Here is a 26336-nt window from a genome sequence, read left to right as displayed (position 1 = left end):
ATTGTCGCGTAATTATTCACGAATTCCGATAAAAGGTTTGCAAATAGTTTCTATGTAATCTGTGAGATATTTTATTCATCTCGTTAAAGAAATAAAATACAGTTATTGTTGACAGAGGAATACGACAGTCGTAGATAGATCTATATGTTTACAAAGTATATATACAGAGATATATATACAGAGAGATATATATATACAGACATATATACAGAGAAAGAGAGAGGGGGGGGGGGAAGAAAAAAACGTTCTCTATGATAATATAATAATTAGCCAATTTTTTAAATAGGCACGACAAGTTCCGTATAATGAGGAATCTCGATCTGATACGGCGGTTGTCCACCCTCGCTGACCCAAATCGCTCCATTTTTGCCTTTTTCAATTAGATCCATCATTGCTTGTGAAACATTATCGACCCTTTATCCAAACACACGTAAAATTTCATTAATAGAAATTTTCCAAAGAAAAAATGTCTTGATATAAGTTTTACGTAAAACTTACGTTTGCTTAGGGTAATTCTGGAAAAATTCTGCAGTAGGTATATCTACTAATTTGGTAAATTTATTTTCAACGTCCTGGAATAAATATGTCTCCGTAACACCAGGACACATGATCAACACGCGGACACCAGTTTGCTCTTCCATATTCTAAAATAAGAAGAAGAAAAGCTTTTCAGATAGATAAATTAAACGGCGAAAAGATACACGTAAAGAGGAAATATGTTCGAATCGATCTATTTAAAACTCGCGATGGAAGAAAATATAAACTTTCGAAATTTCATTAGCTTCTTTCATTATACCTTCAAAACGTTACTGAATCCAACGACTGCGTGTTTAGTTGCCGTATAAACTGGGGCTTTTATAAATTTGTTAGAAATTCCAACGATAGAAGCGATGTTTACGAGAGTTCCACCTTTGCCACCTTTCTTCTTGCTCATATGATCCATAGCTAAAAAGCATCCATGAAAGAGACCCGTCTGAAAGAAAGGACTTTTTTTTCTTTTTACCTCTTCTAATCAAGCCTAGAAAAGAAACGAGATCGAAGAAAACTTACGACATTAATGTCAATTGTTTTTATCCATTTAGATTCATCCAAAATTCCAGCATTGTTAATAAATATATCAATGACATTGAAGGTAGAGATAACCTTCTTTACAGCCTCTACAAAAGTTAACGAGTTATCATTAGTTAATTATTCGTTTTTTTTTCTTTTAGCATGCAAATGGCAGTTGACTTTAAATATTCATTTTAAGATGTGTACAATAACACTTGCCTTCGAATTGCGAGGCATTCGACACGTCGCAAGGTACAAAGATGGCTCGATTTTTGCCAAATTCTTTTTCCAATGTTACCGCAGACTGGTCGCCTTTCGAAGTGGCCAGATCCAAAATGGCAACGCTCTAAATATTCACTTATAAATTTTTGACCGAGGTATATTTCAACCACAATTAGAGATTACACTTACCTTGGCGCCATTCCTTAGCAGATCTTGGGCGTATTTATATCCAAGGCCAACGGCTGCGCCAGTAATTAGAACAGTTTTACCTTTAATGTTATTCATTATTACGTTAAATCCCTTCAATTTCGAACGAAGAATATACTGTCATTGAAACTCTTAAGCTCATATGCTTCCTTATATAGATGCGCTTATATCGATATAAATGCGAGAGTGGGAGTCGATTAGCAAGATATTTTTGCGAGATGGTTCATAATGGTGAATTAACATTTGACGAATAGTTTTGTTTACTTGAATAATAAAATAATAAATCGTATCTCATAACTTATAAAAATAAGTTATAAATTTATGATAATTAAAAAATTATGATTTTAAGCTTTATTTCATATACATAAGATATATAACAGTTTATATAACAGTTATATAAGAGTTATATAACAGTTTCTTTAATAGACGAAATTTCATTTAAAAATCCAATTCAAAGATAGAAAAAGAATTATTATTCGCTTACGTTGAACATGATCAAAATTTGTTTATCAAAAATAACGCCGTTAGTAACGAAATGAGATAAGAAATAAGAGATAAAAGAAAAAATTCTCGAAGAATATCTTGAAATATCATAGTAAAGAGATTATATTTTTATGATTGATAAACCAACATATACGATATTTTATCACACGTCAAAAGCAGAAACGTAAACGACGGGTCAAATGCAACAACGGGATCGAAAAAAATTATTTTATTAAATAAGTATACAAAAAATGAACGATTAGAGCTGGATTACGATTGGAATTGAATTATTTCATATGCATATATAAGAATACGATTTTGTTAAGAAGAAGTAAAGAACAAATATCTTTAAGCAATAGTACGTATATTATTAAAACAAGGAGGAGGAAGAAGAAGAAGGAAAACCACAAATACAAAGAATTTCTTAAAAAAATAATATAGACATATCTTATCATCTGAAAATCATTGATAACTCCTTTCAATATAATAGAAACGAACGCGCTATTAATAAAGGAGAAAATGCATTGTATAAAAGATAAGTATTCGTAATATAATAAGCAATTTGAATTGCTTCAATAGAATAGCTTTTAAAAGAAGTTGTATTTTTGCAACTCAACGTTTATATATACCGAGTACGTATACAAAGAAATGCGCGAAGAACGAAATTTCTTCGAATAAAATTATAAATTATCAAATTCCTTATGATCCTTGATATATTCTCATTTGTATATTTTATAAGCATCATTGTGTGTGTGTGTGTGTGTGTGTGTTTTTTTCTTTTTTTTTCTTTTTCTTTTTTTTTTTACTTACAAACATCTTAACCATACTGTAGATTATCATACGAGAAGCACTTTTTTTTTCTTCCTTTTCATCGCATTATAGATTAGCTCATCTCAATATTATAATATCTTTCAATCGCTTGTATAAAATCTTATAACTTTTTTTTACTAACCCCCTTATGTATTTATGTATTAAATATGTGTTTACGCATGAAACTTGAGGACATATAACTCCTCGGCAAGTTCGATTCTCAGCCTGTCAGACAGAAGATTCTAAAAGATGATCATCTTTCTTAACGTCATCTAGTTTAGCCGGTTTGTATAACGAACGTTATGGAAAATTGCTACATATAAAAAAAGAAAAAAAAAAAAAAAAAAAAAATAAAAAAAAGGTATAAATTTCCTTAAACTTCGCTGCATGCCATCGCAATGCGACTTGTTATTATTCACAGATTTGTATATATAATATTGCTAAATATTGTATACGATGGCCGCCTTCACCATTAGAATTTTAAGGATTTTGCAAACAATGCTGCCGTAGCTTGTGCCTTATCGCCATTAAACCTACGCAGTTCGCTAATAACCTGGGCTCTACTGAAACCTAAAGCTTCAATTTCTTTAACCGTTGCTTCGGTAAATGGATCATGCGAAAAAATGGTAGTTTCTAACGTGGCCAGTCTGTTGGATGAAGATGATGCACCAACGGAATTGCTGTGACCCTGGATATCTGCACATAGGCACATGTACGATAATATATCGTCGACATCGTCGTATTATACTTGAAATGTCCATATTACTATCGCATACATATTATGGTATAAGACCACATACCATGCTGTTGTCTTTGCTTCTTCGCATCTCTTGTACTATCTTCCAAAGCCCTGTGCAGATCCCTATCGTCCAGTGACTCATCGCTGTTACCACTCAATCTTGCACATTCTGGCAAATCGCCTATAGGAAAATATATAAAAATAGATAATATAGAAAAGTGGCAAGCTGATGGAAAGATCATTCGAAATTGTCAAATGAGAAACGTCAATCGTAGTCTAACCTTCTGCTAAAAATGGAGTTTCAGTTCCAGTAGTTCCAATTTTCAATAAATTTTTCTTTAAGTCTATGCAGCACTGATGCCTTTTCAACATGTCTAAACCAAGTAACATATCCATTCTTTGTTCTTCGAGTACGCTAAAAGATGTCGTAAGATGGTCATTGCCAATTTGAATTTGTACCATATGAATGCGTCCAATGATGCGTTGGACGCCAACGCCCTTGGCGACTCCAGCCCATCTAGTGTCGACCAGACGCATAATGTGACACCTCTCTGCGCAAGCCGCGGACATTATCGTCGTTTGTGCACCTAATCACATAAACGATACTTTTAAACTCAACTCGTCGACGACGATTATTATAATACTTGACTATTTCGAATTATTGATAAGCGCGTCTTTCGTATTACCTTGAGGATTTAACAAAGAAATAACGAGATGACTCAAGGTAATGGTGTTACGTAAATATAGAAAACCAGTAAATCGAATGAAAAAAATTTAAAAATAAATTCGTTCATGCATCCTTTCTTTCAGTTTTTCACACATTTAGTCCATTATATTCTCGAATTAAAACGTTAAAATATACCTGAGTCAATAAATGCTTTAACAGGAAATCCATTTACTTTGCAATTAATATACAACATAACAACGGTGCCAAATGTTTCAGGATTATATTCCATTGCTGCTTCCATATTGGCTTCAATGTTTTTCTGCCTAATTTCTTCTGCGATCAGTCTTTGCGCTTCGGTATCTAACGGATCCGCATTCATCATTCTTAATCTTTGCACTTGGCGTTCTTCTTTAACCTTGATTTGTTCCCTCAGTACAGTTGAAAATCTATCTATAATTTTTTTCCCTTTATCTATATTATGCGTGCTTGGAGATGAAAATTATCATAAATATTATAATAATTTACCTAAATTACCAGACAAAAGGGCATCCGCGAGTCTAGGATTATTTTGCTTGAGTAATGCCAACTGATCTGGATTTGCTAAGAACATGTCTCTTATCATGGCTGGATCATCCTCGCTACGTGGATTTTGTACTCTATGAGCAGTAGTACTATTTGTAGTTGGAATTTGCCTATTGTTCGATGTTCCTGGTACTCTGATGGAACTGAAGTCCAATGTAGGAATAACTAAAGTAACAAGCTTTGAAATTCAGTTACCTTTCTCTTTGCTACAGAATACCTACTTATAATTATAAATTCTATACTCTAACAAAGACTTGTATATATATACATACTACATTCAAAATACAAGACGATATACGAGAGAGAGAGAGAGAGAGAGGGGGGGGGGGGAGTAGGGAGGCGGGGGGAGAGAGAAAGAGAACTGAAATTCCTCGATTTCTTTCATATAAGTATGAAAAAAAGATCAAAAACTGAAATCGAGAGGCTAACCTCTTGTCGGAACACGGTCAATTAGCGTTTATATGCTGACCTCCGTTAAAGGGGTTAACGTTCAAGTCGGAGCCACTCTGATGCATGTGTTGAAGGATAACGGCGTCACCATCACGAATCCCATGGTCCTTAAGAGACTTCTTATCGTCCATTAATGGTAGGCCGTTGAAGGCAATGACGATCTCGTGAGCCGGTACGCCGCTCTCGATTTCGCAAAAGGCCTTAAAGTTCTCCAATTCGAGATCTTCACTGACATCCAAGACAAAGATATCGTCACTTAACGTTGTAACCGTCACCTTCATGTTTCCAAAAGTTGTTGCCTCCTTTCTTCTCTTTTCAGACTCGTCCAGACTCGCGTCCTAACAGCAACCAAAAGTAAAGCCAAAAAATATGAAAAAATGCGGGAGAAAATATTAAAATTCGAAAGAAAGGTCGATTTGGGAAAAAACGCGATTTTTCAAAAAAAAAAAAAATTGAGTGTGTATATGTGTATGTGTGTGTGTGTGTGTGTGTGTGTGCGTGCGTGTGTAGCCACCGCTTGTGAGAGCCGGGCTAAGGGAGGGGAGGATGGAGTGATAAACAGTTTTCTGGGATGTAAACACAATCCAGCTCAGCAAAAACACGCGACTCCACGTTCTCTCGAGATTCGAGAATGATGACAATCGACTAATCGATTCTATCGAATTATGATTGAGAACTATCGACAGTCGACTGTCGTTAACGAGTAGCGCGAATATTTAAATTTACCTTCACGTACACACACGTGCAACAATTATCTTTCGACAAAGTATCTAATGTACGCGGAATGAAATAAATTAATATTGAAATGGTATAGGAGACTTTTAATTATCATATTGCATGTTAATTGTATTTATTATTGTTTATGACTTTTAAGACAATACGCGTACCGATTATCTCGGTATTTTACCACTGGACGTATTATCAAAGAAAGATAATTCACAAGCGAGAGACTGAAAAGTGAAAGACTCGAAAACTGCAGTTACTCTAAAATCGCGCGATATCCAATCGTTACGTAGAGTAGGTTTGAGGGGGAAATAATCGAAGAAGCCTATACCAACGTAGACGGCCACGCTTTGTACAAATGGTAGAGAACGATCTTCAATTTTTAATTTAAAATTCAAAAGAAGTAGATTAAAAAGATTATATTTACAATATTATACAAGAATGACTCTTATGTGTTAACTTTAATAGCCATATTTATCGTTTAAACTGGTTTTTCCATCTCCAGTTTGATTTTGTGGTGGAACCCAGGTAGAGTAATTCTCATTGTATACGTCCTTGTCATAAATCTCTTTTACTTCTTTTTTCGTAACTTTCTTCGATTTTTTTGTAGACGATCGATCGCTCGAAGAAACATTAGTAGTATCCTCGTATAAAGTAGTTTTTCCAAAGCTTAGATTTTCTACAGAAAGCAAATTGTCCACCACTTCTCTGACACTTATAACTTTCGGAATTTCTGTCTCCTCTCGACGAGAATCTAAATTATTCGAAATCTCTTCGGTACTAGTTTTCAAATTATTATCCCCTTCGTTGTTCTCCCTTCTTGATTCTTCTTCATTCAAACTATTATAATCATTTTGCTTGGATTGTGAAATATTATTATGAGGCCCGATCGTCGTTTCCTATAAAGTTCCAGGCGTATCGTTACACAAAGTTATAATTTATTATTATTAAATACTTACGGTAAATAAAAACGATCAATAAAAGATAAAATCGATCGTCATTACGTACATCATTTGAAATTTGACGATTCTCCCTTTGGTCCATGCTTTGATCATTATCGAAGATTTCAATTGACTTCTTTACTTCGTTCAATGGTACTATGTGGATGATTAAAGGAGGCAAATTGGTAGGTCGTAAGGGATTTAATAATTTTATCAATTTAGCCTCTTCTTGACGTAAATCTTGTAATTCGATTTTCATTTTACGTTTATCAGCTTTGCTCAAAACAGTTGCATTTAAAGAGGACATGAAAGCATCTAATGTATCTTCATCCGCATCCTCTACGCTTTTCGAAGATTCATTCTCAAACTTTTGCGACCTCCTCATGCATTCGACCAAATCGGTTATCTTTTTTACAACTGTAGTATGCTTTTCCATCTGCATCAATTCCAACGACAAACATTAGACAAGATTAAAAAAGACATAAACCTAAGATACATAATATGAAATATCTTTTGTATAATACCAATGAATTATACGTGTCTTCTTCTTGCGGTTCTAATTTTCCTGCTAATCTCATTCTTCGTTTACGCTTCTTTTCTATAGAACCCGTCCTATCAAGGAAATTGTCTTCGTCCGAACTATAATAATCATCTTCTTCCCAGTTTTTCACTTTTCTTTTCCTACCTTCTATAATATTTATTATACAAGCATTATAATACATCGTTATTTCGTAGATACTTTTTAATCTATTGAAAATAAGAAAACTTTTTTTTAACGTACCATGAGTCGCTTGTCTGAGTAATCCGTATCTATCTAAAATCTTACACGCCTCTAATGCGCACTGAACGACACATTCTTTCTTCTTTCCCTTAACGAGAGCCTCGGCCCTAACCGTGTGTCCGGCAATACTCTCGATTGGCAAACTAGTAGAATATGGACGTTTAACTGTCCTTATTAACACACGATTCTGCTTCTATTAGGATTTGTAAAACAAAAAAGTACTTACTCGACCCAACAAAGAAACTGTGCAAATCCTTTTTCTTCCGTGTGATATTGCAAGTCATATCCTTCGCGTTCGAACCACCCTCTCAAGCTTTTCTTAGGATCGTTAAGGTAAAGTTCCTCGTTATTTGTAGCAGCATACGGATTTTCTGTTAGATCCGTTTCCTCATCCGCGTCTTCGCCCATACCCCAATCAATTCCTTCATTTTCTTCTACATCCTCCCTTTTTAATCTTTCCTCTTCTATCATTTTCGAACGCTGCGCCGCCTTTATTTTCTCTCGTTCCTGTATCTCTAACATTCGTTTTTCCTAAAACATCGTAACAATGCTTATCCTAATTGAAAAGGCAATAAAAAAAGAAAATATATATATATATATATATATATACATATATATTTATATATAAATTGTTATTTTAAAAGATTCTCAATACCCTTAATTCTGTAAAGGACAATTCGGATTCTTCCTCTTTAGTCTCGTGAAGAGCTTGCAATATATATTTCCTTGCGCTACAACCAAATTTAATAATGTGACTATCGTACAGTCTCACGTAAGCATTAGGAGGTACTCGATTTCCATTCCAGTAAGTCCCATGAGTACTTCCTAAATCATATATATAAAGTCCTTTAGAATTGCTTTCATCTTCTATACCTCTGTACTGGATGACCGCATGAAACCTTGAAATAGTTGGATGTGCAAGGGATATATCGCAATTTGGTAATCTCCCAACAACGTGATAACTTTTCTCAGTTAAATCGATAGTTTGAATGATAACGCCAGATTTCAATACTTCCAATTTATACTCGTCATCCGGTTTTGTACCCCAACAAGGTTCCTGATACTTCAAAGCTATTGTTTTGTGACTTTTCAATGAGCCAGTGATGGCTTTTTCGTTTGAAGACATCGTATGCTTTGCGCTTGACATAACCTTATCCAACGGAGCGTTCGATTCTTTGTCATTTTGTTCAATCTCTTGTTCAACTTTTATAATCGACGATATCTTCTTGCGTTTTCCACGTCTTGGGCCAATTATAATGGTTGGTTTTTTAAACTCTACTTGCACAGTAAGATCGTCAACTTTTTGATTTAGCTCCTTGGAATTCATCCCTATCCCTGCGTTAATATTCTCGGATTCAGTTTTAATATTATCAGGATCTCTTTCCATAGGATTATCCTTCTTTATATCGCAATCTATATTTGACGAATCGATCGTTTCTTTTTCATCTCTATGCTTTACTGCGCGCCTTTCTTTATTTGACACTTCCACGTTAATCTTCTTGTCTTTGAAGTTACTTTCTTCATTATCGTCTAAATAATTTTTCCCCAAGCTGTTATCCTTCTCCTCCATAATTCTCCTTAGTTATATCTTTTCACTTGTAAAAAGTGAATTTGTCGGTAATCCTTTTTTATAATTAACTTATGAAAATACGTAGTTTACTTGCCACCAATTATTATATTATAATTGATATATTTACTAGGTTATTATACTATGCGCATTATTACATCTAGTAATGGACGCGCTATCACATTTATACATTAATACAAAATATATCGTTATTATATTTGTCACATAAATGTATTTCGTAGACCGGCTATGATGCTTTACCGACTTAACAAATACCTTTAGGTATATATTCCTTCGAGTGCTTCCTTTTTTCCTTATGCTTTTTATTTTTTCTATCCTTTTACTTTAGAGTTCTTCCGTTCGCTGCGCCATCTGCATTGGATACGATATGAAATTAGGAACGTATCGATGTGTGCACTTTGTCCAACGCCGAGAGAAAACCTGACAACATAGCCAATCATATTCTCGTTATTACGTATTTATTTGTAAATGATCAAAAGTCTAAAGATGATTCTCAATCTTTCGAAGATTAAGTTGGAAGAGAAAAGTCGAAAGTGTCTTATTTTTAGGTTAGAAAAAGTTTAAAGAGATTTCGCATATTATATATTTCGTATAATACTATGTAATTGACAAAAAAGGTGTATATCTTTGGTTATTATCATTCAACATATTTCTTGGCAATATTCCCTTGTTATTTAAATTTATTACCATGGAATTTCTGCAAAGTATCGGAGTTGGCGTGAGGTCCGTAGATGATCCTTTCTTTAATGAAACTTACAAATATTGCAAGATCTTTCAACGGAAGGGAGTCATAGCTGAAGATGAGGAAGATTTATGCCATGATCTGTAATATATACATACACACACACACATATATATATATATATATATATACATGTATAAAAGACAAGGCTAAAATACCCCGTCAATTGATATTAATTGTTGTTTCTATTTGTTTCAGTATTGCAGAGTTTTCTTGTCCGATTTCACAATGTACGGCGTTATTTAAAACTTTAATAGACTTTGAAATGCATTATAATTCCTGTCATCGTTATATTTGCTTGGAGTGTAAAAGGACAAAACCCAATCCTAGGTTATTAGAAATTCATATCCAGGAAACGCACGATACGTTTTTCAAGCTTTTATCAGAAAAACAACCGATGGTATTTGTGTCTTACGCGTCTCATTTATATTTTCTCTAACACGGTATGAGTTAATAATAAATTTATTTTTTTAGTACCAGTGCTACGTTTCTCAATGTAACGTGAAATTCAATAATCCGAACGAAAGGCTGGATCACTGCGTCAATGTACATAAATATCCAAAAAATTGTCGCTTTGACGATGTATCGTACCGCAAAGCAAAAGAAAATAATAGTAATAAAATGGATATCGATATAACAGATCGGAAAGAGAAAATAAAGGAGAAAATTCGATTAAATAAGAATTCAAAAATTAGAACATTTGATAAAACATTCAAAATGAGTGACGTAGAAAGGTCTAGCGCAACTTGTTCCACGACTTTTACTAATATCAATGAGAATGCATCTTTAATGTTTGTACCTAGACAAGTGGACAGATCTTATGCGACGACGCTTAGCAAAAACCAAACTAGAAAACGAAATGTTCTCGAAGCAGAATGCATGTCGGATATAGCGCAATTTCTACCCGATTAGAAGTTATTTTTTAAACGTATGAGGTAACGCAAATGTTTTCTAAGTTTTATATTTTAAAACAGACCCGGTCATTTTCTTTGTATAAAAGATATATGCTTATAATTTAACAAGATAGACACAAAGTGATATTTTAAAAAAATATTTTATTATAAATATATATTAAATATGTATAATAAAATAATGTGCGTGCATATATACATATATATATACACACACATATGTATATGTGTGTATATAAACACATATACATATGTATGTATGCATGACGTGTGTACATGTGTGTGTGTGTGTGTGTGTGTGTGTGTGTGTGTGTGTGTGTGTGTATATGTACACAGCGTAAGAACTAGCTACATAATACGGTAATTCATTTTATTTACATGTCACTAAATGCAACTAAACAATTATTACACAGGATTGTGTAAAGAGAAGTATTGTGGAGCTTGAGAAATAATTAATAATAAGGAGAACATTGGCAATAAAATTTAAAACTTTACACTATTTAAAAAAAAATCGAGAATTTGAAATCGAACCTAATTTTGTTGGTTCCCATGTCGATTGTCTTTCGCTTAGGCTGGACGACGTAATAACTTGTCGAATAACCTTTTGCGAACACACGTATGTATATATATATATATATATATATATATATATATATATATATACGCACACGTGTGCATATATGTATATGTATATTATGTATATATACAGAAAATGATCGATTATTTCCTTGATAAGTTGGAAATGAAGGGACAACAGAATGTAAAAAACGACGCTATTTTCGTATCAAAATTCGATGAAATTCGATAAAAAGTTCTACGTCGAGTATATCATACACTTGAGCTTAGCAGTTTCGTTCCTTAGCGCGGCTAATTCGTACTTGAGTCTAATATTTTCCTGTTCAAGGAAAGCTGCTCTTATCGCGATCTCGTCTTCTTTCGCTCTCCTAGCATCTCTCGATCGTTTAGCTGCTTCATTATTTTTCTTCCTTCTCTCCCAGTAAGCAGCGTCCTTCTCATCCACAGTACTCGTCGGCAGTATCGTTGTATTTTTGTTAGATCTGCGCATTTTAAGATTCGTCGTTTCGTTCTGACGTCTAACGTTTTCGAGCATGCGACTTCGAAATTCTGAGTATGTTTCGTTGGAATTTTGATTATAAATCATGTCCGGCGTGTTCACCGTGAGAGCCAGAGGATAAGCTTTAAAAGGCCTAGGTATTTTTCTTGGAGTCTCCGCCGGCGATACGGCGTTAGTCGACATCGTCGGTGTCGTCGTAGTGGGCGATTGAATTTTCGCCCTTACTTTTTCTGTCATCCCGTTGGAATTTGCCGTGAGCAAGGTGGGTAATATCGGTGGCACTATCGGCACGTTAATCGGCAAAAGAGAATATCTGTCGACGTTGTCATCGACCACTATCGACGCACTACCACTATCTTCTTTGAACTTGATTTTCTTCGGCGATTCCGATTCCGATGGCGGGGTGACCATGAAACTGCGACCTTCGAAGAGACTTTTGCTATCCGTTCTTCTATTAGTTTTAACTACGTCCGTAGATAGTCTCGTTTCGGTCGACGACTCTAGTATATTTTGGGTTACTTCACGAACATCATTTTCGCTGGACGTGGCCAAAATGAGAGTTTTCTTGCACGACAAATCTAAAACCGGTTCTTTCTCTTCCAATGGTGATGGTTCTTTTAAACTACTTCGTAGCGATAAACGGGATCGAAAGTCGAGCGGCTGATGTGTCGTGGACGAGGAGTCTTTTTTCCCTTCGAAAGAAGGCAAATAATTTCGAAAGTCTAAAGGTTGTATCTCGTTCGCCAAATCTTCCATCTTGGTCTCCATCTCTCGGGTCTTTCCTTATTCGTCTTTCGTCTTTCGTCTTTCGTCTTTCGTCTTTCGTCTTTCTGACGAAAAAATCCAATTTTTCAATTGACTCGTTTTCAATTAATTCGTAATTATCGATAGAAATGAATCACACGATTAATAAATACGATATGTTATTTTGAGATTAAGTCGAAGGTGACTTTTACAAGCGCTACGTCTATTGACAACAACTTGCACGATTAGATCGAAAATATTTGCCTATTACATCATTTGTATATATCATTATTATATAGTTCGCAGCTAATTATAATGATTGTAAATAATGATTTAATACCTTTACGTAGAGAATAGAGAGGAGAGCACTCCTTGAGGTCTTAATGATTATTAATCTGAGGTTACACCGAAAGTACTCTTATGAAAACACTAATGATACTTTCTAAAGCGATGATAGTCACTAAGACGAAATAAAATGACTTTGGACATTGAGAAATCGATCTGCTGAAGAGTTCTACGGTGCTTACTACGGTCTTCGCTCGAAGATTTACCAAGATCGTTTAAAACGAGAGGGGATGTTCGTTCGCTTATATACCCGACAACCCTTGTACGTTGCATGGGTAGGAGATTTTCTTAGAAAATGTGGTGGGGCGTAGATCATGGGGAAAGCCTTAAGTAGAAATAGATAGGATGTTGTTAAATCTCTTCTAAATGTTTTGTTTACAAACTATTCATAGTCTCTGTAAATCTCGTTCATGTCCCTCGTTCATGTTATTAAGCGATTCATCCTCGATCGATCTTAAATGAAATTGTTATTTACGTAATATTATCTAGCCTGTTAATTATTATTTTATAAGAATCGATAATAGATATATACATATATATATATATATATATATATATATATATATATATATTTATATGTATGCGTCTACCGGAAAATGAAAACTGTGCGCGTGTGTCCTGTATACCTGTAGATAAAGACAACGAAGGGAAGTGTATTTTACAAGGAGTGAAAAGTATTGTAATAAAATGTCTCAAGGGAACGATAGGTCCAATTCTACGACGTGCCGCAAGATTTGTCAAAAATTTCACTGGCTGATGGAGATTCATTTGTCAGGGGTCCTTTTAAATTTCACGCAATAGCGAGGAGATCACGAAAATCTATAGTTGAGAGACGAAAATTTTCTTAGCTGCAATAGGACGTCACGTTGTTCCAGGTCGAGGAACTCGTTAAATACCCTACGTTCAACCCTTTCGCTCGCTCGTAAGCCCTCCTACCACGTTTTTCCTATATTCCATTGGTAATAATACGTCGTTTCTTTATTCGCGTTTTTGTGATTTATGACCGATAGGACATCTATCTTCTTTTTCCGACTTGTGTTTCACAAATTAACAGACTTCATTCTTATTCGATGAATCTGATGTATTCTCCTTCTTCTCGAGCATATGTCGAGCAAAATAATCTCTCTTTTTTTCTCTCACCCAAATCTCTCTGATCCTAAATCTTTCTTCGTAATTCTTTCGTTTACTTTCCGATTTGACCGAAAGTAAGAGATCGCGGAATCCTTATCTTTCCCGTTATATGATAACGATAAATTTATTCATCGTCGCGAGTTGCATCTCATCACTTTGAGAAAAGGAAAAAAGAGAAGAAACCTGTCTGTGTTTGTTTATAAATTTTTCCTCCCCGTTTGTTCCTCTCACATTCCAATTCGCATTGAAATGCGAATGTGAATGGGTCCCCTACGACCCTGGTTACCCTGCTTACTTCCCAGTTTTAACCGTGCTTCCTTTTTGTTGCGTTTGCGATAATCATATTTTCCATTCGCCGTACGCTCCGCGTACGCCGTAGAGACGAAGCACTTCGATTCGCATTTTCAATGACAATAGCGCCTACGTGATTTTTCAATAGCTTCTCCTCGAAAACTTTCTTTCCGTCGTTCGTTATCTACAATCTATTATTGCTTCTTAGCTCATTTTCCAAGATAATTCCCTATCGCAATTCGACGATTTTGATGCCATAAATGCTGACCGTAACGCATTGAATCAAAAAAATGTCACAATTACATACCCTCGATTATTCTCATCGTCGATTGTGATATTTAATGATTATACAAATGATTCCAATTACGTTCAAAACATATATGTGACAAAGTGGAAGAAGACTTATATGTGGAAAAGGACAATGGCGATATAAAGGAAAGGGCAAGAAAAGTGGGCCGTGAAGTTTTACGGATGATTCGTAACAACACAATCTTGTGACGGACAAATTTTCTTTCCTTAATTAATATCTAAGTCGTTCGCCATTGCATAAGAATTTTCGTATAACTTTCCGATAATGAACATATATACCCAAGGACATTTAAAAATGTAGAATGCTTAGATATTAAGCAAGAATGGCTATCCCGTAGAAACGAGATATTGCTAACAATTAAAGGACGTAAAAGTATTTCTTTATAATTTGCTGTAAGCTTTGGTCCTTGCGTAAGGCATAGCCAGTATATAAAGTCGACAACATTAGACATTTCTTCTACAATATTTAGTTTCTTTCAATAAATCATCTTGCGCTCCATAATTTATAATATGTTACGTACGTTTACGCAAAGATGCAGTTGACGGAGGTCAGACGATTTGAAGAATTAATCGAAAAGAAGGATTAAAGAGAAAAGAAAAGAAAAGAAAAGAAACGAAGAAGAACATTAAGGAAAGGAACCTAGTAACCTAGAAGATATTAAGGAAAAACGACGGGGCATCTCGGTAATTACTCAACTTAAGATTTATCTTCTATGGTCATGGACCACCGGCCGTAAGTTTTGCCAACAGACTTTTCGAGATTTGCATATTTCCGGTCTTAGCACAAGCATCTTTCCTTTCCTTTTCATTTATTGGGCATTGCTAAGTGACACGCCCTTCTCAAAAATGCGCGATTCCTCTCTGAGAATACTTCCTTTCTTGTTCCGTATTTCTTCGTTCGATCGTACACATCTGAATGTATACGAAACGCCTGCCGGCCGATCGGTCATCTACGATCGCAAAAGATGAATCTCGAACAATCCATGAGAGGGACCACAAAGATCCTTCGAAATCATGGTCCTGACGACAAAAACTTTCGAGAGCAAATCTCGCGGTGTCCCGTTACTAAGCCGTACGGTAAAGAGTTGACACAACCCCGAGCGAAAAGCATTTAGAAGATTAAAGAAGGTAGTTTTGAATTTCACGTTTCTCGATCTTTTAAACAAAGAACGAAGAAAGTATGCAGATCGATTATGTATGACCAAGCGTACACCGTTGTGTATCTGTTCGAAAAGCGGAAAGACGGAATTTTCCAAAATGTTGTTATTTTTATTGGCTCAATTTGTATTTTTTTCAGCCTTGATTAAGGACTTTCCTTCAAAAAGAAAAAAAAAAAACCAGGGGAATGAAGGAAAAAAATGAATTCAAGCAAGGTTTACCACATCTTCCAATATAAAGACGAATAAAACAATAGACTTTTCCTTCAACATAGATAATTATTTACGTTACACTTAAACTTATTTGGCGATATATGCTTATAAAGATTCTCAAATTCAAAGCGACAGCGATATGCCGCGCAATTAGGGTATGCTCGTGCTTCGATAATTTCATAATTATCGGTGTTGTGGCATTCAAGTATTGGAAAAAAAAAACATTTTCGTCGGGTTATCCACGATGACGTCAGCTTTACCATCAATATCGAAAAACTGAAGGAAACACACGGATGCGATGTTGGCGCGTGTAGGCCTCGTGGCGATCTCGGTATCATCGTCATCCCTTCTTAAGAGATGATTTTGGGCGTGCTCAGTATGGGGTTCTCATCTTCGGACAAGTATCCTACGTCTTTCCTACGAGACTCGAAACTCCTGACAAAAAGCACGTATAAAAGTATCCCTGTAAGATTTCTAAATAATATTTTTCACTTCTCGTAATCTCGCCACTTCAGTTACATTTTCTTTTGTCTAAAAATATAAAATAGTTTTACGAGCGAACACTGTCATTTTCCAAATGAAATGCAAAAATTCAATGAAATGTTCTTAACATTTTATATACAAATGCGACATCCCTTTTAAGATATATATATATATATATTTATATATAAATATTGGCAGAAATCAGAACAAAATCATAAAATCGTTTAATTGTAATAAATCGTATACATAAATAAAATCGTTGACAACAAATTATTTCGTAAAACTGGTTGAGAGCCAGTTTTTCGAAAATATCTAGATGTTGGTCAGGATGTCATATGGTCAATAGGCAGGCAGTGACCGGCGTGGGTGAACGTGGAAAGTGCAGATGCGTAAAAGTCTGCGTGCAACCCTTCCGTAATAACGTCGAATAGACGAGGGCTGTACCAGAACCCTTTCTCCATTGTGGCATCTAGATGTCAGAATGCATTGTACGTGGGTTCACGTCTATGTAAAGGACTAACGTTTACCGTTAGATGGAAATACAGGAGAATACGGTATTCGAAATGTGTGTCAAAGGGTCGCAATTTACGGGCGCATCAGGATTCAAAAGCACATGGCCACGCCAAATTTATACTCGTAGCCGAGATCGAATAGCAAAATAACTGTACTTTACTTTCGTCACACATTTTGAACTCTTCCACAGATTTTATATAATATATATATATATATATATATATATATATATATATATATATACAAAATCTATGCATATGTATACATTTTATTATTATTACAATATTTTACTTCAATTATCAAGCACACGTACACTAAGTTTTCTTTACATGCGGAAGATCATATTTTCCACGAATGCATTTTATTTTAACACCGGGCGTATCTTGCAATCTTCCCACTTCACATAATACGACATTGTGTTCTTGTAAATTATGACCTATTCCTAAAGCCAAAATGGTCAAGAAGAGAGAACTATCATAAATATTGGCTTAAAGGTTCAATAAAGAATAAAATTACTCTTACCAGGTACGTAGGCAGTCATTTCCTTTCCGGTGGATAATTTAACGATAACACATTTCCGATTAGCAGAATTTGGCTTTTTTGGCTTTTTAATAACAGTTTTCAGAATGATGCCCTTCGCAAAAGGCTTCCCATTGAAAGGATTCTTCGATTTCTTTACTTTCTTATCTTTTAATCCCATTTTATGTAACCGCTGTAACGTAGTTTTACATCTGATCTGTTCGAAAACTGAAAAATATTGATAAACGAAGTTGATGGTCGATTAACGAGATGCCACCGACTATTACTCAATCATACTAAAACCGTTGTTGTTACGTGTCGCAAGAAACATTCGTAAGATTCCAAAATCGCTTTATGACGAACTTTAACAGCCTTGTTACGTGTCCCAATCTCTCTCCCTCTCTCTCTCTCTCTCTCTCTCTCTCTCTCTCTCTCTCTCTCTCTCTCTCTCTCTCTCTCTCTTTCTATTAACCTCTCTTAATAGCTTCGTAGATAAGATCGAGAAATTTTGTTAAAGTTTCGTCGAATTGAAAGAAGGAAAAAATTATGACTACACAGTCACAATCCAGACGGAAAGAAAGGAAAAGACATTTACGGGAACCTGTATGGTCCAGTCACGGGGGCTATTGTCAACAAGGGCAACGAAAAACGAAAAAGAGATCTAGTGGGCGGGGTAACGGTACTGCCCGAAACCGAAAACTCTTTCGCAAATAATCTTATGAACCTAGAAGAAGAGGGTTCTTTAGCATGGCATCGAAATATCAAATATGATGGACGTTTGACATCTGCAAGCCGCTTGCAGCAAGAGCAGTCCTTTTTTGGTCAAGCGTGCATAAGCTTATTAAGTAACATTGTTACAAACGCTACGTCTATGTTCAACTTATACACGACGTTCGTTTCTTTTGCGACAAAAAAGTCCCTTGCAAGCCTTCTCGTAATCTCGAAAACTTCAACTCTATCGTGAAAATTCACACTTATTTGATATAGCGATTGAGGAAGAATATATAATGTAGAGTATAAAGTGGAAAATCTAACCCTGTCTAATATAATTTTCTTTAAATTGTGCTCCTGTAAGTTACAACGAAGGACGCAAATCAGAACGACATTGTGATTTATACGCGTGAAGGGGATCGTTCGACTAAAATATTCCGAATGACATGACAATTTTCGAATTGTCGTCGGTTCTTGATCGTTTTTTTTTTCTTTTTTTTTGTTAGACCGTACCATTGTTGTTCATTTGAAAATCTAGCTGACCAGCGTCCGAATTGTCAATACGACAGATGTCCAAAGATTGGCACTGCTAATCCGACCTAACTCGGACTCAACTAAGCCAAGAGACCAGCAGAATCTATTATGCACGGCAAAGGCAACCCCTTTTTTCCAAGATCAATGCGTAAGATTACATAGCAAAAATTTTCAACGTCGCAAAAGTTTTCAAGTTACGTCTTTCTTTTTTTTTTCTTTGTTGCAAAATTTGAAATAAGAAAATTTCCTTCGAAAGTCGTTCTCCCTCGAGACGACTATTTCACATTTAGCATGAAACTCCGATTAATCGCTAGATCGTCCTCTAGAAACATCTTAAACATCTTAAACAATGAAATCATTGTTGGAAGATGGCTTAAAAAAAAAAAAAAAAAAAAAAAAAAAAAAAAAAAGAAAAAAAAAACTAGCCTAAGGATAGCGCCTTACAACGAGATCGATCTTACCAAAGATCAGACTTTAACGAGCTTGAGAAAATCGCTGATTCGGGACGCAGCCGAAGATGAATGAAATTCGAATGTTGAATGATTCCTTCGATTCTTGGAGATTTTTCAAGGAAAATGTGAAAGAGAAGGGTGTTACCCTTAGCCATACCCATAACGGAACTCTAACAACTGGTCAACCGCAAATGAACACGTCACCCCCCCTTTCGATTCCCACCGATCGCCCATAATAGCTTCCCTATTTCAAATCCTTTCTTACGGTGCGCCCTTTTTGCATTTCGAGATCTTCATCCCGTACGGATGAAAGAGGTAAAAGCTGCGTGCTCTTTTGCGGACCACGCGCATTTCACCGAAAGAATACGGTGCTCCTTTCTACGATGGGAACTTGTCTCTCCTTAAGTCGACCACCTATCCCTTTATCTCCCCCCTCTCTCTCTCAGGCTACTCCAGCGAGTATATGGAAAAAGATATGCATCTGTTAGAAAGACTACAAGAGCTAGAAATATTACTGACCGATCTTTGCGACGATTTTTACGCAAACTCAATTTGGATTCATTCAATTCTATAAATTGTATTCATCGTCATATACAATATTAAACGTGGTAGAAGTTTAGTTATCATATGATATTTATTGTAACGAAGAGATATTTTACCTTGTAACATATTGCCTAAGGATGCTCTCATATTATTTACTAAACCGCCTGTAAAAAATAAGTACATAAATCATTATTCGCAGATAGATAGATATGTGATATTTAATCGAGGCCCCATTCTATGGATTTACCTTGAATACCAATATTGTCATAATGCCCTGTGACTTGGAATTTGTTGGCTGTGAAACAAACAAAAAGAATGAGGATTATTTAATAAATGCAACAGTGATATTCTGTTATCTATATTTGAATAAATCTTTGAGACAAATCAACCAGTTAACCGTTATAAATTTCTTACATTGTAGACACAAAGATATTGTAAATGAATAGATATTATTAATGATGCAACGGCATAATTGACATTTGAACGATACTTGTTCAACCAATACGAATACTCACGTTGGTCGTCTTCTATTTATTATTATGGATAAATAATGAAAAGAATATTTTTTTAAGAGGTTAGATTAAGATTTATTTTGGAGGTTAGAAAATAAAGTAAGAAATTATAGATGTAACAGAACAGTACCTCCAATGGAATTTCCTATAAAGGACTTTGTTACGTTCAGTACTTTTCTTGTCAAGACGTTCATGATGAATTTAATTAACGAATATTTCAAAACAATTATCTATCTCGCAAAAACACCGTACCAGATGCCACAATGGACGCCTATCGGCCAATAAATCAATTAATTACGGTCCGCTGGATAAAGTAGAAATCCAATTTATCTTCAGTTAATTTCATATCTCTAGACATTCCTTTCTACGATTTATCCAACGATATTAAGTCGCGTAAATAAAAGAAGTAAATAAAAGAAGTAATGATTAATTGAAGTTGATTGAAACTTACGTTCGATTAACGATAACTACTACGTGCATGTGAGAGTTCGAAGAAAATTAAATAAGATTAGAATTATAGCGAATAATATTTAAGGCAAAAAAGAAGATACATTTATAGATACTGAATAAAGGAATGAAATAAGACGATCGACAGAAATAACGCATTTATTTGAGATACGCAAACATTGATAGAAAAAATATTATATAATTATTTATAATTATTAAATATTGTCTAGGGAAGATAAGTTAGAGACCTAAGTCGTATAAACGTAGGTGAAACGACGTTGATTAAGAGTAATAATGCCGAGCTTTCTTATAGTCCGTGGTAACCGAAACCATGACCACCGAAGCCGTGCCCAAGGGCGATACCGGAATGATCAAGATACGACGTTGGATAAGCCGGGGCGCTATATCCATGAGACAACGGAATCGGTACGTTGTTGTATCCATGAGAGACGAGAGGAGCAGTACCGTAACCGTGGCCTAAAGAGTGACTCGCTGCTGAATTTCCCACATATCCGGCATGACTAAATCCTAAAGGGGAAAAAAGAAAAAGTAAAACCTTTGGGAGCGCAACAACTCGTTCGATGTTTCAATTACGGAAGAGATCGAAATAGATCGTTCCGATTTACTCTCTAAAAAAAGAGATCAGGATTCTAATGATCGAACAGGAAAGTTGTCGTCTGTTCGCTTTCTCCGATAAATCTACGATAACGTTTAAACGGGGAAGGGGATCATTTTTCTTTACCTCCGAGTCCACCAATTCCTCCTCCGTAATAACCACCATAGCCCAGACCTAGGATACCCCTTTTCTCGTGTTTCTTAGCATGGAGTACTTCCTCGGTGAAAATTGCTGAGATCAGAGTGAGGAAGGTAAAGAATAGCTGTAATGGGGGAAAAAAAGAAAATGAAATTATATGATTATTTAATGCGCGATACGGTATATACAATCGATTTTTTCTTTTTCTGACTTTTGTTAGAATAACGAACGTCGGAATAACGTAAGAGAGTGCTACTCACTATGACATTCATGTCGAGAATGAACGGATCGGCGCTGAACTGAAACTGATTCGGTCACCACGAGACACACCCCTTTTATACCACCGGAGTGGAGTCTTCAGCCATCAGAGCATTGCATTTTGCCGAGGTGTACACACCTACACGCGAATGCACGCACGTAGTAGGTGGTGTAGTACGTTTTAGAAACGTATATACATACGTACATGCCATACAGGGGAAATGGTTCAAAGGAGGACTGAGAGTAGTATGGTGTTACATGGCGATGCGTGGTTTCCATGGCGATACCTTTCTAAAGCAATTTTTTCCTCCTCGTTCCTCACTCGAAAATTCTCTCTTGAGAGATCGTACTTTATAACAATTTGTCGTCGAAAGTAGGAATCTATGGGAATTTTAAGGGAATAATGGAGGCAGAATGGAGATCGACCAGAATAGAAATATAGTCGGATGATCTCTCCTTGTATAATAAGGCAATAGCCTTCATTAAATAGCCTTTATTAAAGAGTCTTTATTAAATCAAAAGTATCACCGCGAATTCATCAGATTAATTTCTAATTCTTTCTTTTCCTTCTTTTTCTTTCAAATAATTTACGATAATAATGATTCCGTTCGGAAGAAAATTGGATCATTAGGTATCATTACAACATCTTATTGATATCGTATAACTAGGTCGGGCAAAAGGAGGAAGAGTCGCACGTTGCTTGAGTTTGACTCTCGTTGTCACGAGAAGAAGAGGAAGAAGAAAAGGACGATCGAACGCGATCTCGGTTGCGCGCTTGATCCCAATAGAAAATCCCGCCGGAGGATCTTTCTTTTCCGCGCATCTCCAATTTCATTCCTCCTTCTTGTTCTACGAAAAAAGGAAAAGAAAAAGAAAAAGAAAAAGAAAAAGAAAAAGAAACAGAAAAAAGGCGAAGAGGAAACTTTCACCGTTATATACTAGGGGACTAGCAGCAGCCTTGTTGTCGGCTTTTGGTTTTCGGTTGCAGCGTTACGTAAAAAGGTACGCGAGTATCGAGATTTTTCCGCGTGGTTAGTGCGTTCTTTCGATTCGCACTTCCTTCTTATTTATTACCACTATGTGGAGAAACAATAATTCCTGCCCATGTACGTTTCAGAAAGTAAATCTATTCTTTTCAAAATCCATTCTTTCCAATTCTAACTATACGTTTAAGTAATTAAATCCCCTGTCAAATATATCTGGACAGATAAGCAGGTATCGTAGAATTTCAATATAATTTCTTGGAGGAACGCATTGAAAAATTCTGATTTCTTTAATATTCTCATTGATCCTCATTCGCTTTTATATTTACTCTCGTTTGCTTACCCTTTTCTCAGATTAAATATAACTATATTTTCTATTCTTACTAATCCACTGATTGCATAAATACGCCGTAACTATTGTTAAACTATAAGCTTAACTAGAAACAGAAAATACTTTAAGAAATACTTTCTTCAATTGATACATCTTCAAGGAAGTATAATTCGGCATTTTTTCTTCTCTTTTTTTTTTTTCTTGCTTTTGTTAGTTAGATTAACAACCCTTGTTGAATATTATTGAAATAACACGCAAGCATATTTATTTTTACCTGTGATATGATATCCACATAGAGGGAAAAGTTATATTATTACAGCTATATCTAGTACGTATTTTGTCCGTATGGTATCGCCGAAGTCGCATGCGCTACGATCGAACGGTGGAACGCCTCGTCTAGTGCTACTCGATGTAATAACCTATAATATGCAGGAGGTTATGGTGAACTCTGTACTTTAGTTAATAAATTTTTCGTTAACGTATGATATACGTAAGATATCGTTTAGTTTTCATTACATTACAATGGAATATCACGATGTATGTTTATTATTGAAATATATTTCTATTTGTATAATTATATAATACCGAAGAATATAATGGATTTCTTATTTTTCTAGATCGTAAATTGACATGTAAATTCGTCACGTCTTTTACTTTTTACCTTTATTGTTATTTTCATTTAATATGAAGATTACACAAGTGCCGTTATATCATCATATATTTGTTGCATTTCCACGGAATGTAATCAGATTCTTTTCTGCTTGTAATGGTGATCACTTGTCAAGACATTTGTTAGGACATAAGACTCGTAATATATCTGCATTACACCGGAAAAGAAGAGAAGAGAAGTTTATGTATGGACCGTTGAATAAAGAGAGAAAAAAGACAGGGAAAATATTGTCAGACGATTCAAACAGCGGGAAGTCGAGGACAATGGATTCAGAGTTATGGTGGCACTTAAAATTTAGTAAATCTAAGGTGAACTTGATCGAACCTAGTCGTAATAATTCACATAATATAGCTTATAAGAGAGGAAGACAAATAAAACACATAAAGTTAATTTCTAAGAATCCTTTATTTGTTTACGATAATGATAAAATTGATACCAAGAAAGATATTATTAAATCAAAAAGATCCAAAGACCATGAGGAAATAAAAAGTAGATGCGATAAAGAACATGGAGGAAATGAAAATGACGATACTGCAACAATGATAGCTATTCCAAATGATTTTAAAAGTTTTAAGGAGAAGGATATGGAATTACCAGATGTACGATTAAATAATATAAATCATTATCCAATTGTTACCGATGAAAAAGAAGAGCCTATGGCGAGAGATAAATTGGAAATATTAACGGTTTCCTTAGAAGACGAAACGGAAGCGCTTTATTATCCTTCCGTTACTAAAATTTTATTTGCCACCATGTTACCGCAAGCTCAAAAGGCCTTGGAATTTTGGAAAAAAGGAATGATAAAAAGAATGGGGGAAGAGAAATTCAATGAGTATCAACAAAGTAATTATTAATTGTCTAAAAAATCTTGAGAGATGATAATATAATATTTGACATAACGAATTTTCCACAATTTGCAGACCTATTGAACGATGGTACTGAATTTCATTCTTGTATAGAAGGTACTTTATTAGGGAAAAAAGTCGACATACCAAAACATATTTACCCGGCTTATGATAGTTTGAGCGATGTAATAAATGAATTGGAAGATATTAGAGCGGTAGAATCGTTTGTTTCTCATAAGGATTTGTATTATAAGGGAAAAATCGATTGTATAGCTTCGTTCAGGTAATTCATTTATTGTTCCATGGTAAAGGTTAACACTTTTGCATTGGTAAAATAATGGCTTTATGGAACTTAATGAAGCTTTACCACTTTTCTGGTAAACTCTGTTTCATGTCGATTAGCTTTATATTTAGAATTTATTTTTTGCGTAGGGGCGAATTATATGCCATCGATTGGAAAAAGTCGGATAAAGACAAAGAGAATATAAATTCAATGTACGATGCGCCGATACAACTTGCTGCTTATATAGGCGCTGTTAATTCTTCCAAAAGATATCCATTCACGGTATAACGTCATACCTTATCCATTGCAGATTTGTTCAAATATTTTGTTTTTCAAATTGTAAAATTGTACATTGTTTTATCGTAGATCAATCACGGCTTGATAGCTGTCGGTTATACAACTGGGAAACCTGCGGACACATATGTCGTGTCAGACAAGGCATTAGAAACGTATTGGAAAAAGTGGCTGATGAAACTTAAACAATATTGGAGTAACGTTAAAAATCAATAAAACCGTTCGAATTAGAATAAGAAAATGGAAAAGATAATTCTATTAAAAAAAATAACTCATTTTCAAGTTACTTTTCTTCAATTATCCTTTGTATTTGATTAAGAAGCGACGATTCCTTAAGGAAGAGTCAACGGATGGACATGCAGCGTGAGTTAAACAAAGGGACGACGAAGAAATGAACGACCGAACCAACGGACGAGAGAAAGGAATAATGCCAGCGCAGGTGTATGCGCGCGCATGTGTGATGTGTGTGTGTGTGTGTGTGTGTGTGTGTGTGTGTGTGTTTGGGTGTGTATAAAGTTGAACGTCATCGGTAGTTTAGCATAGATAGTAATTATAACTTTTGGTCGGCATCCCTACGCAACATGGAATTACATAACAAAACTCACCGTTAGCAGAGCCCTAGAAACATGGTCACAACCCTTCGTCTGTCCCTTGAGTACCATAAAGTAATGCCAAAGCTGCGTACTCGTAATTATATCTTTCGTTGTATTTCCTCCGATCTATCGGATCTATCTATCCTCGAGTCAATCCTCTTTTTAATCTTTTTTTTCTTTTCTTTATTTAAGCATAACATTTTTACTTGGTCGCATTTCCACATAATCATTAAGTCAAACTACTGCCTTACTGCTTAGGACGATACAAGACAAGGATATATGAATATCTAGATTTAGGCGTTTAACGAACGCTGACTTTCGGATGAGTCTAAATCTTTCTCACTAATCCTCGGCAATCCTCTCATAACAAGGAAATATTTCCATTGATCCGTCATCCCCTTTGATACGACACATCACCCTCTACTTTACTGCCCGATGAGTTATGAAAAC

General features: G+C 35.2%; 8 protein-coding genes across 12 annotated transcripts; 2 read left to right on the top strand and 6 right to left on the bottom strand.

Moving 5' to 3' along the window:
- Positions 1 to 55: 55 nt before the first annotated feature.
- Positions 56 to 1623, bottom strand: LOC146872625 (15-hydroxyprostaglandin dehydrogenase [NAD(+)]-like). Its single transcript, XM_085660579.1, has 6 exons — positions 1462 to 1623; positions 1270 to 1396; positions 1051 to 1157; positions 797 to 973; positions 499 to 644; positions 56 to 414 (listed from the first exon to the last, which is right to left on the bottom strand). Exons 1-6 carry the CDS (start codon positions 1555 to 1557, stop codon positions 279 to 281), a joined length of 789 nt encoding a protein of 262 aa, XP_085516705.1. The 5' UTR covers positions 1558 to 1623; the 3' UTR covers positions 56 to 278.
- Positions 1624 to 2440: 817 nt separating this feature from the next.
- Positions 2441 to 5827, bottom strand: rngo (DNA damage inducible 1 homolog rngo). The gene is made up of 6 exons (XM_035882748.2): positions 5230 to 5827; positions 4704 to 4925; positions 4374 to 4628; positions 3793 to 4098; positions 3573 to 3692; positions 2441 to 3468 (listed from the first exon to the last, which is right to left on the bottom strand). The coding sequence occupies exons 1-6, from the start codon at positions 5489 to 5491 to the stop codon at positions 3245 to 3247; spliced, it is 1389 nt and encodes a 462-aa protein (XP_035738641.1). The 5' UTR covers positions 5492 to 5827; the 3' UTR covers positions 2441 to 3244.
- A 510-nt stretch (positions 5828 to 6337) lies between these two features.
- On the bottom strand, positions 6338 to 9520 carry LOC118448823 (kanadaptin). Its single transcript, XM_035882594.2, has 6 exons — positions 8311 to 9520; positions 7882 to 8186; positions 7656 to 7798; positions 7399 to 7562; positions 6942 to 7310; positions 6338 to 6832 (listed from the first exon to the last, which is right to left on the bottom strand). The coding sequence occupies exons 1-6, from the start codon at positions 9223 to 9225 to the stop codon at positions 6395 to 6397; spliced, it is 2334 nt and encodes a 777-aa protein (XP_035738487.1). The 5' UTR covers positions 9226 to 9520; the 3' UTR covers positions 6338 to 6394.
- Positions 9521 to 9658: 138 nt separating this feature from the next.
- On the top strand, positions 9659 to 16773 carry l(2)k10201 (zinc finger protein 511 lethal (2) k10201). 3 transcript variants are annotated; one of them, XM_035882610.2, is made up of 4 exons: positions 9659 to 10068; positions 10184 to 10385; positions 10460 to 10920; positions 16089 to 16773. In XM_035882610.2, exons 1-3 carry the CDS (start codon positions 9932 to 9934, stop codon positions 10895 to 10897), a joined length of 777 nt encoding a protein of 258 aa, XP_035738503.2. In that variant the 5' UTR covers positions 9659 to 9931; the 3' UTR covers positions 10898 to 10920; positions 16089 to 16773. The 3 variants fall into 3 exon arrangements, with proteins under 3 accessions (XP_035738503.2, XP_035738502.2, XP_085516864.1); XM_035882609.2 differs by lacking the exon at positions 16089 to 16773 and adding an exon at positions 11310 to 11406; XM_085660738.1 differs by lacking the exon at positions 16089 to 16773 and having other exon boundaries at positions 10460 to 11206.
- On the bottom strand, positions 11541 to 13193 carry gt (transcription factor giant). The gene is made up of 2 exons (XM_085660737.1): positions 13056 to 13193; positions 11541 to 12801 (listed from the first exon to the last, which is right to left on the bottom strand). The coding sequence occupies exon 2, from the start codon at positions 12737 to 12739 to the stop codon at positions 11711 to 11713; it is 1029 nt and encodes a 342-aa protein (XP_085516863.1). The 5' UTR covers positions 12740 to 12801; positions 13056 to 13193; the 3' UTR covers positions 11541 to 11710.
- Positions 16774 to 16845: 72 nt separating the features above from the next.
- Positions 16846 to 20795, bottom strand: tko (30S ribosomal protein S12 technical knockout). Of its 3 annotated transcripts, XM_035882604.2 has the most exons (6): positions 20559 to 20735; positions 20164 to 20211; positions 20033 to 20080; positions 17680 to 17904; positions 17471 to 17599; positions 16971 to 17113 (listed from the first exon to the last, which is right to left on the bottom strand). In XM_035882604.2, the coding sequence occupies exons 1-5, from the start codon at positions 20620 to 20622 to the stop codon at positions 17472 to 17474; spliced, it is 513 nt and encodes a 170-aa protein (XP_035738497.1). In that variant the 5' UTR covers positions 20623 to 20735; the 3' UTR covers positions 16971 to 17113; position 17471. The 3 variants fall into 3 exon arrangements, with proteins under 3 accessions (XP_035738495.1, XP_035738496.1, XP_035738497.1); XM_035882602.2 differs by lacking the exon at positions 17471 to 17599 and having other exon boundaries at positions 16846 to 17113; positions 20559 to 20795; XM_035882603.2 differs by having other exon boundaries at positions 16970 to 17599.
- A 226-nt stretch (positions 20796 to 21021) lies between these two features.
- LOC118448829 (uncharacterized) lies at positions 21022 to 22045 on the bottom strand. The gene is made up of 3 exons (XM_085660739.1): positions 21890 to 22045; positions 21618 to 21753; positions 21022 to 21403 (listed from the first exon to the last, which is right to left on the bottom strand). The coding sequence occupies exons 1-3, from the start codon at positions 21899 to 21901 to the stop codon at positions 21183 to 21185; spliced, it is 369 nt and encodes a 122-aa protein (XP_085516865.1). The 5' UTR covers positions 21902 to 22045; the 3' UTR covers positions 21022 to 21182.
- Positions 22046 to 23583: 1538 nt separating this feature from the next.
- LOC118448824 (mitochondrial genome maintenance exonuclease 1) lies at positions 23584 to 25569 on the top strand. The gene is made up of 5 exons (XM_035882595.2): positions 23584 to 23738; positions 23819 to 24714; positions 24792 to 24999; positions 25149 to 25281; positions 25366 to 25569. Exons 2-5 carry the CDS (start codon positions 23886 to 23888, stop codon positions 25507 to 25509), a joined length of 1314 nt encoding a protein of 437 aa, XP_035738488.1. The 5' UTR covers positions 23584 to 23738; positions 23819 to 23885; the 3' UTR covers positions 25510 to 25569.
- The last annotated feature ends 767 nt before the right edge of the window (positions 25570 to 26336 follow it).

This window comes from Vespa mandarinia, chromosome 12 (assembly GCF_050613455.1).
Source record: "Vespa mandarinia isolate Hongniang chromosome 12, ASM5061345v1, whole genome shotgun sequence".
NCBI classification, from domain to species: Eukaryota; Metazoa; Arthropoda; class Insecta; order Hymenoptera; family Vespidae; genus Vespa; species Vespa mandarinia.
This window is presented reverse-complemented; position numbering and strand designations above follow the sequence as displayed.